This window comes from Aplysia californica, unplaced genomic scaffold, assembly GCF_000002075.1.
Source record: "Aplysia californica isolate F4 #8 unplaced genomic scaffold, AplCal3.0 scaffold00177, whole genome shotgun sequence".
In the NCBI taxonomy this organism is placed as follows: domain Eukaryota; kingdom Metazoa; phylum Mollusca; class Gastropoda; order Aplysiida; family Aplysiidae; genus Aplysia; species Aplysia californica.
In genome coordinates this window covers 1108342-1129555 of record NW_004797447.1, presented here as the reverse complement: position 1 = coordinate 1129555, position 21214 = coordinate 1108342, and the positions used below count along the sequence as shown (strand labels likewise).

At 38.1% G+C, this 21214-nt stretch overlaps 1 protein-coding gene across 1 annotated transcript in view; it reads right to left on the bottom strand.

Moving 5' to 3' along the window:
• LOC101860812 (dynein heavy chain domain-containing protein 1) overlaps positions 1–21214 on the bottom strand; it is a 115475-nt gene that overhangs the window by 92897 nt on the left and 1364 nt on the right. The window contains exons 2-23 of the mRNA XM_035969741.1: positions 20112–20321; positions 19548–19652; positions 18829–18916; positions 16473–16574; positions 15966–16154; positions 13810–13897; positions 13497–13564; positions 12794–12901; positions 12383–12535; positions 11065–11234; positions 9218–9328; positions 8571–8618; positions 7823–7906; positions 7434–7523; positions 6736–6816; positions 5686–5849; positions 5173–5350; positions 3967–4205; positions 2942–3098; positions 1585–1759; positions 896–1114; positions 442–564 (exon numbers count right to left, since the gene is read on the bottom strand). Of these exons, the coding sequence (XP_035825634.1) occupies positions 442–564; positions 896–1114; positions 1585–1759; positions 2942–3098; positions 3967–4205; positions 5173–5350; positions 5686–5849; positions 6736–6816; positions 7434–7523; positions 7823–7906; positions 8571–8618; positions 9218–9328; positions 11065–11234; positions 12383–12535; positions 12794–12901; positions 13497–13564; positions 13810–13897; positions 15966–16154; positions 16473–16574; positions 18829–18916; positions 19548–19652; positions 20112–20269 (2898 nt within the window). The 5' untranslated portion in view covers positions 20270–20321. The remainder of the gene's footprint in view (positions 1–441; positions 565–895; positions 1115–1584; positions 1760–2941; positions 3099–3966; positions 4206–5172; positions 5351–5685; positions 5850–6735; positions 6817–7433; positions 7524–7822; positions 7907–8570; positions 8619–9217; positions 9329–11064; positions 11235–12382; positions 12536–12793; positions 12902–13496; positions 13565–13809; positions 13898–15965; positions 16155–16472; positions 16575–18828; positions 18917–19547; positions 19653–20111; positions 20322–21214) is intronic.

Here is a 21214-nt window from a genome sequence, read left to right as displayed (position 1 = left end):
TACAGTCAACAAACATCCACTGAAAAGCTCCGGCTGAGGTTGTGAGAAAATGTATTCTTAATACATGTATATTGACTTCCCATACCTTTTACATAAAAAGCGCTGATAACGATCACTACTACATTGTTTTCATGAAAATCCATGCAAATTACGTAAACATTCTCGCGTCAAAGCAAGTATAATAAATCGATTTGGTCGTAATATAAATTTTGCTATTTTGATAACTTTTAATGCTTTTTTAGACAATTTGCTCCACGAATTTGAATGCTGATTTTTAATATGTTATTACACGCAATTTTATCAGTCAAACCATATGAGTTTCATTTTTGTTGCAATATTTTTAGGGTCTACGCTTATCTTTCTTCCACTAATCGGCTTACTACAGACATTACGGACTACTATTCCCATCTTTTTTCCATATGTCACTATGTCTCAACTTACCTCGTAAAGTGATTTGATGTACTCAACTCGCTGTTGGTACTGTACAGTGTTTTTCTTGTAGTGGCCAAAGTTTTTGGCAAATGAGGCAAAAGATGAAACATCCTCTCGCTTGTCTGTCATGTTCTGAACAGGAAAGAAATAAATATAAATGTGTAACAGGAAAAAAATAAAACTCACTCGAAATATTACGTAAAAAAAAAAAATTTCACTGGCTAAATATGCCATCAACTTCAAGGCATTTAATAAAATAACGACATAACGCAATATTAGTAAATTATTCCGTATTTTCAGATTTATTCTTATCAGCTTCTTGTCAACACTAATAAAATACAATGCAAAGCAGTGCTTTCAAGTCCATAATATGATTGTATACACATTAACACATAAACATTTCACCCATTAGAAAATTCATTTTATGAGAAAATCAACAAGCCCTTAAACAAAATGGACTTACCTTGAGAATGACATTCATCTCCTCAGCAAAGTTCTTGGCCAGGCTCTTAGCTTCATCAGCCACAAATGTAATGAGCTCCTGGTAAATATCATTAAGGCGCGGCAGTAGCCCCTCATGGATAGCAGAGCAGTCGATGTAGAACATGCCATTCTCTGTCACATAGTTCCGATCAAAGTTCCTCACTTTCTCCGACCACTGGCGCAGTTCTGTCAGTTTTTGCTGAGAAATAGATAAGAATCCGATTTATTCCCCTTCAGGAAAGGATAAGCATTGTAAACTGTAATTAACCCTTTAAAACATGTTTCTTGAAAATTCAGGACTCTTCATTTTAGCCATCACGATTCCTAAAACACCAAAATAAGCTCCATCCATTTGAGAATGGGGGTTACTACTTAATCGCATAACCATGACACCTAAAGCTCAAAATCAGTTTCAAGACCTCTTTTTTAAAAAGAAATATTATATTCCCTTGTGACAGATTCATACAAGGGCAAAAAATACACAACCTTTGTGTACCAGCCTTTGACTCACTCAAAAAGGAAATCGTAGGTTATTAGTGTCCAGTTAGACAAAACAAGCATTATATTAAAAGTATTCGTTCCTGAAAGTAATCTACCCATTTAGAACAGAAAGTTACCACTTAAAGTTAACCCAGCAAAGATTACATGTTCACTCCACTACAGTCTCACCTCAATGGCAAATGCAGCAGCCCCTCGGAACTCTTTGACCGACTTCTCATTCCAGCGCCGGCAGTACTGGTGTATCTCATTCAGCCACTTGTTGAGTTCACAGTAGTGGTCTATCTCCTCCATGCTTACAGCCATCAGTGTCATCTGTTTCTTCAAAGCAGCTTGGTACTCATGACTGAAAAACAAAACTAAAGAGCATGAACAAAACAATAGAGAAAGTGGAATCAGTGCCTGTGAAGTAATGTGGCATTGTTAATCCAGTGGTTAGGCTACCAGACTCCTAATCGTGAGGTTGCAGGTTCAGGGATTTAAGCTGCAGGTCCAACACTGTGTCCTTGGGAAAGGCACTTTACATTAATTTTCCTCACTTCGCTCAGGTGGGAATGGGAACCCAGCCATAGACAGCAAAAGACTTTGTCAGTATGTGAGTGTTTTAGAGCCTATAAAATGGTAGCTTGTACTGTATGCTTCCAAGGAAGTTGAAATTGTTTCAGAATACTATCAGGTCCGCTGGGGTAATAATATAGATTGTAAAGCGCATAGAGCTTGCTGCTGAGAGGGAATTTGCACTATACAAATGCTATCTATTATTATGATTATTAATGACAAGGATCTCAGACCATGCCAGCAAAAGACATGAATTTTATTCCTGTGTGAGCAGTCTTTTTTATCCACTATTTTTGTCCTTCTGCTGGGATACCGTATAACATTCAGGCCACCTTGACCTTGACATGCAGAGTAGAAGTGCCCACCTTCTAGATGATCTAAATTGTGCTGATGGTAACGTAAAAAAAGACAACAACCCATTAACAATTAATCAGAGAAAGGAAAAAACAGATAAAGCACTACAGTTACACACTACTATCTTTTTCCTGAACTTATTTCTTCATACACCTTAAAAGCCAAAGCTGGATTAACTCATTGAAATCACCAGTGCAGGTTCAGCAAAGAGTCAAACTCCTGTTTCTCTTTCCATTTCAATTCTTGAGAGAAACTTATGACCACAAGAGAAATGATTGAGGACAAAAGTGCGTTAAACAGTATTTATTAAACTGCAGGAAGCCCACACTTGAACATGACCCATTCAATAAGTCATGTTGCTGAATAACTCTATAGCACAAAGCTCTTCTGGTACTACTTACAAGCTGTCTTCACTTTATTCCAGTTCCATGAATTCTGACTAGTTTCCATAATATAATATGATATAAAATAGTTTCGCATTCTGAGGAAGCTCTTTTCTTTCTGAATATGTGCTATATCTGAGTGAGTTCCACAATTTCTGATTAAGTTCTACATTCCCTGAGGAACTTGACTCCATTTTCGTCTCCTCCTTACTTATTAACAGTTGTTCACTTACTCCAAGTGCAGCTTCTCCTCCAGGTTGGCCTTAGACAAAGGGCTGTACTGACCCATGAAGCCCTCACCCTCCACCACCAACTGTCCATCATCTGCATGAAGCATCACCAACTCAGGTGTGGCCACGCCCATTTCATCTTCCTCTTTTGATGGTGTGGCTAAAAAATGAGGGCAGTTAAGAGAAAATGTTTGAAGTTTGACAAAGCTGAAAGTTATAAAATCATAAAGAACCTTAAGGATCACATTCACTTTTAAATAAGGTTAAGAGTTTGAGAAAAGAGAAAGCAAGACCGATACACAGAAGAAACAGAGAAAGAGAGAAAAAAAACAGTTGTAAAAGAAAGGAAAAAGGAGAGTGAGGAAAATCAAAAGGCAAAATGAAAAAACCTGACCCTGAAATCCTTAGAATTATAGACCCATGACAGTGTTGATGCTTTTCAAAGGAGGACTAGATTACTAGAGTTAGAACCATGTCTCCCTCTAATTACTTTCATCAGAAAAGAAGCAAGAAATCAACCAGCTCAGCAACCTAAAATAACAGCATCTATCCATCTTTCAACATCAAACAAAATAAACAAGTGCTTTTCTACATCTCACACCAGTACAAATGACAGCATGTATAACGTAGCTTAACTCTGCTGACACAGCCTATATTTGAACCACATAGACTGACCACAATACAAAAGGACTGATCATAATGCAAAGGCAATTTGTAAGTGTGTCAACTTTGTTGATTGAAAGTGGCACTGAGATAATTTTAAGACAAAAAGAAGTCTGGAACTCTCATTACAAGTTATTATTAAATATGGCAATACCATGCATAGAAAAGTACCTCAAAGTACAATGGTGGTAAAATTCCTTTATCTCAAGCATCTTGGGTCAAGTTTGAAAACAAAAATAAGCTACCCAAACACTGGTTCAATGAACCAGTCCCAGAGGTCATTTTCTGTAACATTTTTCCCATCAGTAAGCCATTCCCTCATAGTGACAGTAGAGTTGATCATGATAATAACATGGCACTCTCACCTTGTTTGGGCAGGTCAGGAAGTGGTAGAGGTCCATCTCCTGTGACTTTGACCGAGCTGACAACCGTCTCTCCGTCCACGTCCCGGTCCCCCGAGGTTCCCTCTAAGTGGGAGGCTGGCGGCTCCGAACCTGTGCCAAATGTCTGGTGGCTGCTTTGCTTGAGGGAACTTATCAGTGAGGCAGTGCCACTCTTGCCTTCCACAGTTGCCTGAGCAAAACTGATGGACAGTCTGTGAATACTGCAAGGATTTGAGAATACAATAACTTATGAGACTGCCGGGAAAGAATGGCACACATTAAGGGCGCAATTTGCTACATTCACAGAGTCAGACAGGAGAAAGCCTAAGCATAAACAAAGGAAAGCCAACTTCACTTATCTCTGGAGAGCAGTTTGTTGAAAAATCACAATATTTTGAATAATCACAAACATAAAAACAACTTACATAGCATAATACAATTAGACACACTTCAGATAAAAGCATTCTGTTGCTGGTCACTACCAAGTGGAAATATGTGCCTGAACTGAACACTAGCTTTGCTCATTATCTATTTGATAACCAAGGTCTCCTACATAATGTACGGTATGAGGTGGGGGGATCTGATAAATCTATTCAGAAATGATGTGTGCATTCACTTTGAACTTTCTTAGACAACTATTCTTTTTTTCTGAATATATTGATAATTTATAAATATATGACAAAAGAGGTTCTCCTATATTTTATTTTCCCATGGATTAATAAATATTCTTTTTCAAAAAGACCAATTCCTAGCATAAAGATTTCACGATATTCCATGGTACAACAAAGTACATATTTGGTGACCTGGAAGCGTTTGGAGTGGGGAGGCGGAGGGAGGGGGGGGGAAGGTAGGTTCCAGTGGTCAAGAGGTTAGAGAGCAAAGTCTCACTACAATGTTCCGCACATGTCACTGACAAACCATTTAGGTGGGTGATCACTGGGGTATGTCCTTGAGCAAGACACAATAACCCTTGTCCAAAACGGGGGGGGGGGGGGGGGGGGGGGGGGGGGGCAGTGGTGACCAATAACAGTGTGTTTTTAAGATTAACTGTCTTGGGGTGATACTGTGCTTTATCTGTCATTAATGAATCCCAAGTGGTATAATAAAATTGTTGTTATATTTCATTTAATTTGATCTTATTCTATTTTTAGTCCATGTTATATCAGTTGGATTAAATTTATCAAATACTTGTCAGGATGTTTGTGGCCCTCGGAGCGTGCTGTCGTATCCCCCTCAAGGGATTCCTTGTCCTGCACACAGCCATCTATTGCGATGACCTTTGACATAAGAATCTGTGGTATGCCTCGCAACGTGTTGCTGAGAACCTTCTGGAATCTGTCCTTGGAAGGGGACAGCCCCAACATATCTGAAAGAGAGGGGTTTGACATTACAACTGAGTTCAATGAAGACTAGAAAAAAAAAGGATCTTAATACAAAAGTTTCTCCTATATCAAACCCAAACACAGTACCAACCACTCATCCCAACAGAACCTGGACAGAAGAATTCAAATGCATTTGATTCTCGAAAACATTTTTTAAAAAAATTGTTCAAAAGCAATACACATATCAATAAGTGAACAGGGCATGTGTTCAACATGCAATAACCTTTGTCAAAGGGTGTGTCACATGCCTTGCTTATTTCAAGACGATATTACTGATTTGAAAGGGCTTTGGCCCATACATCCACATATTATAACATACCTTGCTTATTGAAGACTAGATTGGCTTTGAAGAATCCCTCCCGCGGAGCATCCATCCCAATCTCCAGCACAGAGTGGACGAAGTGAGTGGCCTGGGACTTGGTGATCTGGAACATGTGCTCCACAATCATCTGGTCCACCAGCTTCACAAAGTTCCCCAAGAAGCTGGACAGAGAAAAAGAGTTGGGTTTTTTTTAGTGTATTTTGGTAAGTTTTACAAGCGCTCGCAATTGCATAAGGTCATATGAGTGCGTAGAACACATTAAACATTTCTCGGAAAATGACTATAGAAATAAGACATATATTTAGAGATTGAAAAGGAAAAAATATAAACATGTCATGACACAGTGAATCAGGTGCTTGCCAAGGGCATAAGGAGTTATGGAATCTTGAAGCTTGTTCATTTTGTCTTGCTTTTGACCCCCCGCCAAAAAATATCCATCTATCTTAAATAATAACCAAGATACCTGCAATTGAAGGAGGTGGGGTTGCTGGGTGTCAGATGTAAAATTAGCCTGAAAATAGCTGCCAAACAGCAAATTTACATTTTTCTGAGCCTCTGATTAACATTTTTCAGTAAAATCCGCACAGAGATGTGTTTTTAAATGGACACAAAAGGAAAAGGTGCTGAAATTGAACAATGGGGCAATGGGCAGAAAAATGGAGGTTTCTTCGATAGCATTATTTTAATGAGCACCTGATTTCACCCCTACACACTATGCCTCAAAAATAAGAATTCAATTTTGTTGATACTCCTGAGAAATTATGTTTAGAGTTGCATACATACATGTATAAAAACAAACTCGATATACTATAACTTATCAATGTTGCACGACATAGAGAATGGCAGCACACAACAGGAAAATATATACAAAAAGTCTTTTGCCATAAAATAGGATTGTGATCCAAGTGAATAAAATTTAAAATTCTTCTATCAAAATATGTGTCTCTGTAGACGTACAAGGATGAGGTCAAACCACCTTGAGGTAAGAGAATGGAACATCAGAAGAGACATCACAAAACAAGTTCAAAGAAAACTCAATTTACTTACGCAGTTTCCCTTTTAGCATCCTTCAGGTTTTGCTCTCTCTCTTGCTTCTTCATCTTCTGCATGTGTAATGAGTCCTTTGAGCTGGGGGGAGGGGGGGGGGGTTCCCATTCATTTCTCCAACTAAGTGCAGGAAGACTTTGAGCTGGGGGGAGGGGGGGGGGGATTAGATTACAATTAAAGAGACAAGTCTCAAAAGTGCATATAATTAACTTTAAAACACACCTCACACTTATCTGTACTTTTAAAAAGTTATAATGACAAAATATTGTTAGTAAAAAAAAAAAGGAAACAGCTGATTTCTATTGTGCATACTTTGAGACAAAACACAAAGGAAAGAAACCAGACATTCATAGAATATCATGAAAAGTGTATGATATTGTACTTTAGCTTTGTTTTCTCTTAACACTTCACAGTAACCTTGTTGGCTGGCTAGTTCCCACCAAATGACCTTCTCACTCCCCCACAGCATGTACAGCCATGCTGCCATAAACGTACACATCACCATCATACTCGAGTACTCTATTTATTCCCAATAACCCAACTACAACTGGATGAAATACGGAAAAATAAAGTACAGCATGTTTCCCAAGTATGCTACGTTGCACTCAACACAGCCATGAAATAAACCTATAATCTTTTGAAAGCAAACCAAAACCACTATTTGAGGACACTCCATCTGACACAAACACCATACTCACAAGACTGTCTTTTTCTTGATTTGATCCTCACAGTACCTCAACCTCTTGAAAGCCTCCTCAGCGGTGAAGTCCACAACCATTTTGCAGTATCTGTTCGATTGAAAATTAGCCACAAGGCACAGAATAATTATATACCAAAAACGATAGAAATCACATACTTAGTACAACATTACCAGCAAGCAGCATGCGGTGTACTATATCGGTAAATTTGTATTTGAGCTAGACCAATTTTAGCTAGTGTAGGAGGAGCAAAAAGACATCAGAATAGGATTTCCACAGACATGATTTCAAGGTCTTTTTCGTTTTCTGACCAGCAAAGACACAGCTACAAAATTCTAACAGCTCAGTATCACATAAATTCACTAGCAAAAATCACAGTCGAATCCTACCTGAAAAATCTGTCCAGCAATTTTTCAGCCTGAATATTCTTGTAGTTGATGCTGTTCTCATACTCCCCAAGCTGGTATGTTTTGCTGAAGGACAAAAAAAAGCAAGATTTAAAAAACCCACAAGATTAGTGGGATCAAATTCATAAGCTCTGCATATGGCTGGAAGGTAATACTCTGAAGCTGTGAACTATTCATTTCTTTTTTCCAGCCTAACTATTTTTCTACCCTGCTTCCTGTAAAAATATGCAGTGACATAATTACCAAAATCTATTTGTGAAGGGAGAAAATCATGATACCTCTGAACAAGTAAAAAAAACTTAGACTAGACCTCTTTCAAAATCGTTAGGCAGAGCAACTCTTTACTTCTATGTGTTCTGGCTTTAAAATCTTGAAACTAAGCATCATTCCTGATTAAACAGTTTTTAGATATGGTTGTTTTTGTTAGTTTTGTTGGGGTTTTTTGTTCGTTTTGTTTTGTTAGTTTTTTGTGGGTTTTTGTTTTGTTTTGTCTTTTGGGGTCATTATAAACTTGAAACTACAATAATTTTAATCATCAAACAGATTTCAATATTTTTGTTTTGTTTTGGGAAAAAAGCAAATCAGTGTAAAAGAAAGCAGGTCATGACACATCACACAAAGCAAAGTGGCCAAAGAGTAATAGATGTCTAGACATGAAAAGTGCAATCAAGTATCCAATATATATGATTTATGTGAAAACAATTATATCTGCCTGGCTTGGAGTACTCACTCAATCTCTGGCGGAAGAAAGGGAACTGTCAGCAACTCTTTCAGCAAACTGAAGAGATACAGAGAATCTCATATAAAGAGTGGAGTTATCGCACAAGTGCAGATATAAAAACATTCCTCTACAAAACTGTGTACATGACCAGGAAAACATTGAATCATCAATGGTCTAAGAAATAACACAACCTCATTTCAAATTTAAAAAAAGATCAGTAGAAATATTGAGTACGTTTGAGATAATTTAAAATTCTGTTCTTTTGACTCCTTCATTAATTACTGAAAATAGCTTGCATCTTGATTTATGTGCCTGTGGCTTTGAACTTCTGAAGAAAAAGAAAAATAAACCTCCATTCCAATGTCGCTCTATGCATTCTGCAACATTCACAACCTAAGGACAACTGAATACAATACTTATATGCAGCCATGCACATTCTCAGCCCATTCTACTCAGAAAGAGAGGGGGGAGATTCAGATTTCAGATTTCAATATTTTTAAAGATTTGAAAGGCACAGAGAGGGAGGGAGGGAAAGAGGCAGAGAGAGAGAGAGAGAGAGAGAGAGAGAGAGAGAGAGAGAGAGAGAGAGAAAGAGAAAGAGAGAGAGAGGGAGAGGGAGAGAGAGAGAGAGAGAAAGAGGCAGAGAGTTAACCTACCCAGAAATTTGAAGGAGTGCAGCACCAAACGGGGGCAGAGAGCTCAGAAGGTTCCGGGAGATACTCCTCTGTCGTCTTTGGAACTCTGTGTACTGGCGGTTGGCACTCCATCTGACAAAAACCAGATCAACAGTCAGCAAAAAAGCTCAGTTCATGGCCATTGATATTATTAGTAAAAGGATGGTTTCTCTTGCGTTCTTTTAAATGCTTTACAACCACAACAACACAAGTTAGATCATTTAGAAGGTGAGGTCTTTAAGACTCTGCTTGTCAGGACCAACCTGGGTTGAGTGGGATAAACAATCCCACCCACGGCGCACCATCAGTGGAATTTTAGTTGCAGCGGGGGGTTCCCCTTCGGGCGCCTTATCTCGTCGGGGTCACGGGGGTCAGCTTTCCGTTGCCGCTCTGTCTGAGCCGACTTAATTTTTGGTACTTTTCAACGTACAATTTTAGGTGTATCCTTGTATTTATGGTAATTTTCATTTAGTGTACCTAAAGAATGCATTTCTTCTCTTGAGACTCATGCGCTGGAGTCGGCAATGCTAATTTGTAATTTTTTTTTTACTAGCATGAATGAAAAAAAATCAATGTAAAAAAAAGGCCTTGACAAAATCAGTCGAACTTTTGGAACATGAAGGACATAGCATTGGTGCAGATACTCAGAAAAGATGGTATCTGCACATATAATAGAAAGCTGTAATTTTGCAACTTTATCCATCGGGCACACAATTCGTTATGAAGTAATTTCTCCAAAAACAACTTTTTGTGTCTTATATAATCGGTAATATTCGCATGTTTTCTCGAAAGTTTATAAAAGGTACCATGAAGTTTCTCAATGAAAAGTACAAATCGATTTTAGAGCCAGAATACATCTTCAATGTAATACATGAACAGAATCTGTTACACTCCAGAAATTCCTTACTTTTCTTAAAACGCTAAGTCTAGGTTTTGTAAGTTGAGTGAATAATAGGGATGACTTCTCGTAGTTGGGTTAGACGAATAATTTCTAGCTTTCCAGGGACACTGAATCAGCACCAGACTTTTCCAGCTTTATCTTTCGTTTCTATGACCATTTGCAATAACTGACAATGTGTCCGCGCATATTTCCGACACAAAAACTAAGAATGAATGTGTTAGCTGTCATTATTTTTATTCCATACAAAAAGTTTATCTCTACTTATGTATTTACACGGTTTTGTAGGGTTTTTTTAATCGCTTATATTATATCTTTTTAGTTGTATGCAGGCTGCTACAGACACAGCATGATTCATGAACAACCACAGAGTAACTTTCTTTTGTTCAATAATAAAATTAGATCTGTTGTGCCTTTTAAAAATTAACAATAATTTATTCATAAGTTTGTAACTTAAATAGGACAAATTGGGTACTCTACAAACACTTGTCTAGAACAAAAACTAAGGCACTGAAATTAACCATTCTAACGCAAAATAAATCTCAAGACATAGAGCTTTTAGTACATCCGCGTAATGGTTTGCTGTGTGGGATGGGGAAGAAGTTATACCGTTTTAAATGTATTAAAAAATGCGAACTTCCTAACCGACACTGGCAAAGTCGCTTCAGGGCTCATTAACCCCGTGACCCTGAGCCGGGGAGCTCCGACGGGCTGCTGAGTCATGCTAACTAAAGGTAACAGAAGGAGGCGAAAAGTGACGCCATGTACCAAACAGAAAAAGATATTCAATATTATAACATCTCCAAGCAGGAATTGGTCTCACATTACTTCTCTAAAACACAACACTACTTCTCCAAAAAACACAAAACTATTTCCCCAAGACATATCCAAATTTCTCCCACTGACCACCCTATTTGTACAAAACATATACCTGTAGAAACTTTTAGACACCAGATAGTTCTTAAAGAACGGTATGCTGGATGCTGCCTTCCACAGCACGGCTTCTCGCTGCCACTCGGCCAGTGTCATGTTCTCCGCAGGCTGGTCAGGGTACACGTGGAGAACTCCAAATGTGGAGAAGACGTAGTGCTCCCGATTCACCTGGGACAAATCCAGATACATTGCAAATAAGAAGTGAATCATCGTAATCACCATCATCATCATCATCATTTTCATCATCATCACCCACGAAACAATTCCCCTTTTTCTTGTTTTGCTTTTCTTGAAACATAACAATTTCCACCATGTCAACACATTTTTACGTAACCTATAAATATCAGCACCAAAATCAGGACACGGGACCAAATAAAAATTATTTTTTTTTAAATTAAAAGAAGTGAAGAATCAACTACTGAAGTGAGATTAATTCTAACCAAGGCAGCAATTGCAAATGTTTTACACCTTTGTTTCAAACAGTATAGATAATCTTGGTGGCCGGTTGCTGAAACTGTGCCAGTCAGGACAATTAGAATACAGCATTTCTCTCGACAGACAGAAATACAAAATAACTTTCTCTTTCTGGAATTGAACTTATGTCTTGTGAATACAACAGAGATGAACCTAACTGTTACTCAAAATAACATCAGGCCTGGGAATAATCTGAAGGCTTTTCAAATAAGAACTGAGAAGTCAACTATTATTATTGTAAAACATGCAATATTAATTTAGAACAAGAAAGATACACATTTCTCTAAATATGTAGTCACGAATACCTACCAATGGGTGCCATCAACATTTTTATGAACACAGTGGCATAATTAGCTACTTGCACAATTATCACAGAACTTTATCATAGACCAATTCCATTTCGGAACTTCACGGTGACCGTAAAGATGGTTCCAGTACGGAACAGGATAAAGGGTACCCACGTCCCTTGTGACTCAATGGAGCAGAGGAAGATAGGACTAACGCTAACATTACTTAAACGCAATCTCTCATCATCACTCATCACCACCATTATATCTAAAATCATCACTGTTCTCAGATCAATGACTTACATCTATAATCCTGGAATCTCTATCTGCTGCTACAGTTATTTGCTATACTAAGTATGCACGTTATACACTAAAGGACACTATTATATGCACTTTTTTCTACTAATCAGATGGCGTCAATCTTATATAAATGGGCAAGGGAAAATAAACAAAACAAAACAATCATAGACCAATACAATACAAGGAGAGTCTATGGTCACAAAACAGTGTATGGTAACTAGAACATCAGGAGCACCCCCAGTTCAAGAGAACTACCTTGTTCTTGGGAACAGAGATCAAATCATAAGGCCTGTAGTGCCTGTTGGGGGCAATGTTGAGGTACAGAGACTTTATCTTCCCTGTGTGGTGACACCCGGCAAAGAATTGCACAGCCTCTCGTCCAGTCATCACGGGAACTTCTTCTTGCATCTGATATGAAAAAGAAATTAAATTAACAAAACAATAGTTACGAAGGAATTAAAGAACTTTGCCTCCAATTAGAACATTATGAAACTGTGAATGTTAATATCATGCACATAAATATCTTATATTTCTGAACAACACAATTGCAATTAAAAATCAATATTAAGAAGAAAAAGCACTAAAAAACTCAAATGAAGTTTAAACATGAACAGCTGAATCAAATGGCACTGAGAATCTTGCAGAGACAACATAATATTTGCCTACCTTTGGTGCTGGTCGTGGTGTTTTCTCTGACCTTGAAGACAACACAGAGGGAAGACTTTTGCTCACTTCACTCATTCTGTCTATCTTCTCCTTTCTTGGGCTCATTTTCTGTCAAAAAATAAATCATAAAAGTCTTTGTAGGTGAGTTGTGTTTTAAGGCAGATCAGCACAATTATTGCAGTTTTTCACCAGGAAGACAACATGACAGAACCCTATCACAATCAAGCAATTTTGAAACCTGATGGGCCCACCATGAACAAGATGCTATATGACTCAAACCTGCCACACTATGAATTCTAAAAACCAGGATCTCAGGTGGAAAAAAATCGGGATTTGGAGACAAAAATTTGGATCAATGACAAACCACTAAGGTGACTGCCAAGCTGACTTTAAAAATGTCCAGGTGTGTCCATAAATATATCCGTGTATAGGCCCTGTGTGTGTGGGGGGGGGGGGGGGGGGGGGGGGGGCTACCTGTCTGTGTGTGTGTGTGTGTGTGTGTGTGTGTGTGTGTGTGTGTGTGTGTGTGTGTGTGTGTGTGTGTGTGTGTGTGTGTGTGTGTGTGAGTGTGTCTGTGTGTGTGTGTGTCTGTGTGTGTGTGTTGTCATCATTTTTTTAAATCCTGAAGTATTATGTCAAGGACTCCTAGTCCAATTTCTTCAAATGCAACTTTTAGATGAAGGAAAGTCATCACACAGTATACCTCTCCAGGAATGTCTGTGGCAAGGGCCAGCGCCGTGGTCCCAACTGAGTGGCTCCAGATGGCCTCTCCTGGAAAATAATAATTTGTGTAGAAGACTTCCATGTCGTGAACATGTTTTTCTCAAAAACAGAACAATAATGAAAAAACCTCTATTCCATAACAGCCAAAAGATCAACAACATTGGAGATATAGCATGTTACTGTGGTTAGTAAACTCCATCGAAAAATAGAAGTCTTCAAATAAAATGTTCCTCTTTCACATGATCATTCTCTTTTTAAACATGACACAGAACAGTCAATACAAATTCACTTACTTGCAGCCATTTCAAGACCAACAGCTCCCATTGACTTGCTTAGGTCTCCAAAAGTAAGCTTTTTAGCTCCCAGAATTTCTTCATCAGTCTATAAAAAACAAACACATAAAGACAACAATTATCAAACTCAAAACAATTAACTTCACATAACAAAAAAAATAATGTGTTTGAGGGTTACCACAGAGCTAACTCACTGGAGACTGGGCCTTTTGTGGGTCTACATCTGCTGAAGACTGGCATTTTTGGGGGTATTTCAACATTTCAAACAACACCCTTTCCAAAGACATACAACCACCATTTTTACACACATAACAGATCTAAACAAGCACAATATGACACAAAAAACAGAAAGGCAATATCTTTTACTATTTTTAGAAATTATTTTTTGAAAATCAGCAAAAATGTGTTGCTCGCCAAAATTTTTTGACATGTCTTGGGTAAAAACAAAAAAACAAAAAACCCCTCAAAAATTAACCCTGAGTGTCTTTTATTGTGTTTTGTGTTTCAAAATGAATAAAAAGTCCAAACTCATGAATAAGCAGGTAATCAATATGGTAATCCTTATGTATTTGCTGTCTAATCCACTTCAGTGTGAAAAAAACAGGGCTTCAGGCAAAGCGGATTTTTTGCATTTGAAAGCCTTGTCTAGAACTAGAACACTCTCTATCAGAATCAGTGCTTTGATGCTCATTTACATTGAAATCAGGATCCCCATGGTCTAAAATATCATAATCAGAATTTTCTGAACTGTCAAAGTCGTCAAACACTTTAAAAAATGTTTGCTTTTTCGTGCTGCCAAGTGGGTGGATGGCGGGTGCTCTTGTGCAGTTTGCTCCTTCTTTCTTATCAAACAACTCTCGTCCTGATCTCTCTTCAATTTTTTGTGTTTGTTACTCTCTTGTAACACTTAATCTTCAGCACTTATATGATCTTATTGTGTTGCAAGTGCCGTAAAACTCTTACTAAACCTAAACTTGCTGCAATTGTACTGACAAACTGTTGCGAGAACAGACATGTCGGAGAAACGAAAGTAGGGTCTCAGTGTGACTATATTATGACTAACTTTCCTACCGGGTCGATAACTCAAAAAGTTTCTAGCCAATTCCGGTGAAACTTCGCACGAAACGAAACAAAAGTCGGCTGCACGGTAAGAGACAGTTCACGCAGCGTTTGCGCGCGTACTTTGCCAAGGACAAAACACGAAACTTGTGCTCACAGGGAGTGCGTGAGCCACCTCTCGGGGAAATATTGGAGCTCGCAAATGCTGCGTGAACCGTCTCCAGTGAGTTAAATGCTAACTAAGAAAAAACAGCACGAACAGCTGATTTTGCACAACAATCCCTGGATGACTTAGAAGTGGCCCAAATACCACCTTATTTCACCTGGAAAATTGTGTCTATTGCAAAATTGACAAAAACGTTATCTGTCCTGCAGAAAGACTGTAAGCAAAACAAAGAAAATACACAAATACTTTTAAAATAAAAATATTTACTGCAACTACAGTTGAAGAACCTGCCCCAACGACCAACTGTCGAAGACAATCAACAGTACAAACAATCATTTCCCACTTCCCCAATGCATTGTCTCTATATTATAATAACACTGTCCAAGACATCCACCTGTCTAAGACAACCACTTATCTCCTCAACAATGTGTGGCTTCTTAGACAATTTCAGCTGTATTTCAAGATATATAAATGTCGTGAGTCACCAAAAATTAATTAAAATGTTTTCACACAATGACAAAAAAAACCTCCAAAAATCTTTGAAAACAAAATGAAAAAAACCCATGCTCCATCCAAAACGTGAAAAGAATCCTCATAAATATTCAAAAATGTACATTTTGATCACACAATCAAAAAAGCAAAGCTTTCATCCCCATCCTTGCCTTGGACACCATATTCTTTCAAAACAGACAATTCATATATATTTTCTCGGTAATGCAGACATGTTATAAGTCAAGATAAGACAAAAGAATAAAAATTTAAAAGATGCGTGGTGCCAGGAATACTAAATCCAGAACAGGTAATACAGCCAAAGAAAGAGTTTTGTATAGATCCATAGACCTGCTTTTGATTCATTACTTGCGGAGAAGATAACACCATTTTGATGATACATCAGGGACTAGCACTGAATAGTTAAAATGCAAAACCTTACTGGAATATATGTCGAGTAGGGATTGGTTCCATCAGGCAGGAACCTGCCAGGGTACTGGTGAGGCAGAGGTTGCTGCAGAGCTGAGGGGAGTTTGGCTGGCGATGGGATGCTGAGAGAGAGAACAGGAGGAGGAGCACTGCAGTAGTTCCTCACACACACAGGCTCTTTACCCTTCAGCAGAGATATTTCCTGAGAATAAGTAGTTAGCGCGGTCTGAGAGAATAAGAAGTTTCCTGCGGAAGGATCATTGGTAACTACAGTGGAGAACATTTTGTCAACCCTTGAACACAAGCAATTAAAACAGCTTTTAAAATTATTCACTTTTAAGCAATATGGGAAAGGGGGTGGGGTCAACCACAAAAGAACATATTCTTTCAAAATAACAACTGAGTTACTTTGTTAAGCTAATTTATATATTATTCAATAAAAAAAAGTGATATCTCATAGGAAAGTAGAGTCAAACTTTATCTACAATGTAAAAAGCTTCAATCTGACAAATATGGTTACCTCTGGAAATATCTTTTCTAGTACAGCCTCAATCTGCAGGTCAAAGAGCCGTTCCTTGTGAAGGTGAACATGTTGAAGGACTCGTTCCAGGTAATGATGCAACTGAATTTGCAAAAATTGAAACTATTCTTAAAAACATGTAAGATTTGTTTAAACCATCACAGGAGAAAAACTACCTTAAAGAGCCAATGTTGGAATCATAGTATCTGGGTCATTTTTCTAAATGTCACTCAAAACAAGAAACAGTTCTACATTAATTTATACTTAAACTTCAGGGTTTTTTTAACTTTTGGACAATTTTTATAGAAAGACACTAACTCACACATTATAGCAATGACCACGAAAATCCTTTTTTTGCCAGAAAGTGTTTGCAAATAGGTGCATTTTGTAGCTTTATCTTCAGAAAGCATGGAACTTTTTGAATTTTTGAAATCCATCAATAAACAAAAAAGTTACAGATTTTTTAATCAATTAATTTCTGGTACACTTTTATATAATGAAAAAACCCCAAAATATGGGACGTCCTTTGGTGAGTTTTGAGACAATATTCGTCATAACTCGCTCATTTCTCGGAGTATTTAAAAGAAACTTGGCAACCCAGTACATTTTGTAGTGCAGAATCTATCCTGCTTTCAGATTTTTCATAGCTATCCTATTTTTTGAGTTATGAAGACGTTTATAGGTAAAAATGTGGCGGTTTCCGGTGCGTTTTGAGACAATATTTGTCATAGCTCGCCTATTTCTTGGAATATGTAAATGAAACCTGGCAGTCTAGTACATTTTTTAATGCAGAACCTAGTCATGCAGTCAGATTTTTAAAATCTGTCATACTTTTTGAGTTGTAAAGACATTAACAGGTAAAAAAAAGTGGCGTTCTTTACAGATTTACAAAGATTATCAGTCATATGTTCTCCCAAAGTCATGATATTTGAATGAAACTTGGCAACATAAGAGGTTCCTCCTTGCCAAGCAATGCTCTGGATCAATTTGTCACAAAAATGTAAGTAGAGAGCGACTAATAAATCCAGTTCTATACTAGTAAAAGCATGCATACTTCGTTACAGAAAATAAGATCGTCTCTGTGTATATTCAATTGTTGGACAGTGTCCTATTGTGTGGTAGATTAAGATGCGTTCAGATAATATAGTTTACAAGTCATGGGAATATTTCGCATGTGTAGGCTACAACTCATACAATAAATGTAGCATATTTACACACCCCCCCTTCTCTCTCTCTCTCTCTCTCTCTCTCTCTCTCTCTCTCTCTCTCACACACACACACACACACACACACACACACACACACACACACGCGCGCGCGCGCGCGCGCGCACACACACACACACACACACATGCACACGCGCGCACTCACCCGCGCACGCGTGAACGATAACAATGTATAAACGGGACTATCTTCCCAGACTGGACTAAATAAGTACCATACTCTTTAATAACAATCTTAAAGCCTCACTTTTCCAAACAGAGCATACAGGACGAGTCCAAGAGTGTGCTTTCCCAAGAGGGGGGAATAGGCTTTCATAACGCAAACACAATGCCATACCACTTCTCAAGATGTTTGCTTTTCTGTTTCTATTCTTCTGTCATGCGATCAAACAAATAAAAATGACGAGATCTATTGTATTGTGACTAAAATGCAACAAAAACGCAAGTTATCAAGGCCCCCGTTTAGTTTTCAAGTATCCTTCCCCCCCTTTCCGGTTCACATAAGCAGGGCCTCGTTTGTAGCGCCCGAGGCGACCGATGGCTGATGACGTCACTCAGTGGAAATTTCCCAGCAGCAGGTCGTCGCGCAAATGGCAATGCCGCTTTTTCCCTTAGTTACTCCCACATTTTTAAAGATTACGCGAAAACCGCTAAACACAGAAGCTTGAAATTTTAAGGGAATAAAGAAAAATGGTGTACAACGTATCAGTCAGTTTGACAAATCACAGCTCCGAAAAATCTTCAAAGCGCACCACATCAACCACTTTCGCAAACGTTTTCGACTGCTTCTAGGATGGGTACAATGTTGTCAAACTGCATACTACGAGATTGACCTCTTTTCTGACTGGCTGCCAAGTTTCTTTCATATCCATTCACAAGAAGCGGCGTGAGAGCGAGTTGAAGACAACAACCTTTGCGTTAGTGCGTCCCACAAAACACCCCCGCTGCGGGGGCCAAAAATCGGCAGAACAAAACGCGCTCGGTGGGCATTGCTACACATTATATTCCCATTTGACAAGGATTTCTAAAAAAAATAATGAGAAGTAGTACATCACTCATAGCCAGAAAAATAAAATAAAATATATATTTATTTAAGCTCTTTAAAATGTGAGTAAATCTGTCAATCGAATTACCTCTGCCCTTGTCTCAAAGTAATCAAATAGGCTTTTGAAAGGTTCCAGCAGAGTCAATATCTCCACAAAGACTTGCCACTGTGGACGCCTGGAAGGACAAATTGTACATATCAGAAAGTAATTCCAAATTAAAACTAAATGTTACTTTGATTTTCCTTTTACCGTTCGAAACCAAAAAATTAACCTATCATAAAAGTAAAAACAGTTCCCATATTAAACAGCATTCTAACAATTGATATATAGACAAGTTAAGATGGCAAGAGCATTTAATCATTAGGGGTGTCAGTACTGTCATCGAGTGTTCCTCTCTGGGGAGTTGTGACAGCTCAATTTGGGTGTCCAGTTGGCATCATGCTGGACTTCAGAACAGATGACTCTACCTTAGATCCGCAACATAGCGTTCCGAGACTTTTTTTCTCCAGCGCTTCTATCCAGTGAAGTGAGTCCATCAGAATACAAACAGTGTTGATCATTTTCACCTCCATAGGCAGGAGCCAGATTTCACACCAAAAGGTCAATGTGGAGAGGACGATCAAATCAATCCCACAGGATCAAAACACTTATAACGCCTTGTGGTGCATCCATTCAGCTCAAAATTTATCTGCTCGCAAAACCCCCCTTGACTAGAAAATAATAAAGAGAAACCCAAAATGTGTGAAATGAGTTAACCATAGTCTGTTGTGACTGTGTTAAACAAACATATATTTTTAGACACTTACGAGTCTTGTTGCAGTGCAGTGATGAAGACTCCGATAAGCTCTTGTTTCAACAGCATGACATCATCCTCATTAACATCCTCATGGCACTCAATGTTTTCAGTAATCCTGGCCAAAAGGGAAACAAAATTACAAATTCAAGAAGAAATAAAATCAGTACGATATCATCCTACATAAGTTCTCAATAGCATACAAAAATAAGAAAGAACTACACAAAACATTTTGTTTACTTCATGTAAAATTGAAATTCAGCTAATCGACTCTCATATCAAAATAATTTATAATGAACCATACTTATCATCCCAGCACAGCCCATGACACTTTGAATGCAATATATAAAGGGGTAATTGAAGCTTACAAAATACACACCTTGCCACATTCACTATTCACATTAAAAATTTAGAGAAAAAAATGGCTTCATCATTCTCCATCCATCAAATAATTAAAGTAAACTGACTAATACGGTATAGAGACAAAGAATATGGAATTTTAGCCTTCTATATATTTTCTAACATAATAGCTAAAGCTGCACATACAAAAATGTACTTTCATTTGTCACACTCATACCTGTTCCTAAGTTCTGAGCACCAATTTGATGCTATTTCCTTCGGACTCATTTGAGTGGGCTTGACAGATGATGGTGGAGAGACCAAGCAGCTCCTTCCTATCATGACACTTGGCAATTTTGTGCCATCTGAAAGGCCTGACTCTACTTTCGAAGCCATGATTCTTTTGAGTTTTAAAGAGGGTGATTAAATATTCAGCCAGTCAAGCCTCCTGCAACAGGAAAAAGTTTTTAGTTTTAGCTTTAGTGAGGTTTTACAGTGCTCGCAATTGCATAAGGTCATATGAGCGCCAAGGGGTGGATGTCAACAGAGAAGTCCAAATGGGGAATCAGGCTTACTCTGCTCACCTCTCGAGTCTCAACAGCACAAAGTCCGCTTCAACTATCAAGGCAGCCCAGAAATAGCAGTGCACAAGAGAGTGACATACAAAAGAAGTAGAAGAAAATGGCGATAGTAAGGATGAGGAAAGAAAAAGCAGCAGCGTTCCCTTTATGTTGTTCCGGTAAAGTATGAGCATAGCATTTATAAATCAGCCCATTTATAATTCTACTGTGCATAAGAATATGTTAATATCCCCCCTTTGGGAATGGCCTAAAGACAACTTCAGTCAGTCGCACTGCCCTGGTGAGGGGTATTAAAAGAACATGGGCATACATAAAATGATATTTGCCAGTTATCATCGACACAACTCTCATTTCAATAGGATTAAACACAATGATGACTGCTATGATCAGCTGCTTGATTTTATATCATGTAGGCATCCTAAGCCTCCATATTCATATGTGCATGTATAATATTGAAAATGATCAGCTTGCTGAATGATATCTTCTATAGCAGTGTAGTTGTCAAAAGACAATGCAAAGATATACAGCCTCTGAATATGAATCTGATACAACCCATCAGATTGATCTAACACTCTATACTTGTAGCATTTAATTTCGATCACCACTATTGATGTGTGTCCATGTACCCTGGAGAATGAACAGGAATTATATTAAAGAACAATAACAGAGTCAACAAGAGTATGTATAAGCATTAATGGGAATGCAGAGGGTTGTGTAGTGACATCCATGCTGCTTTAGTTTTTGGTAATCTTTTTCTTTC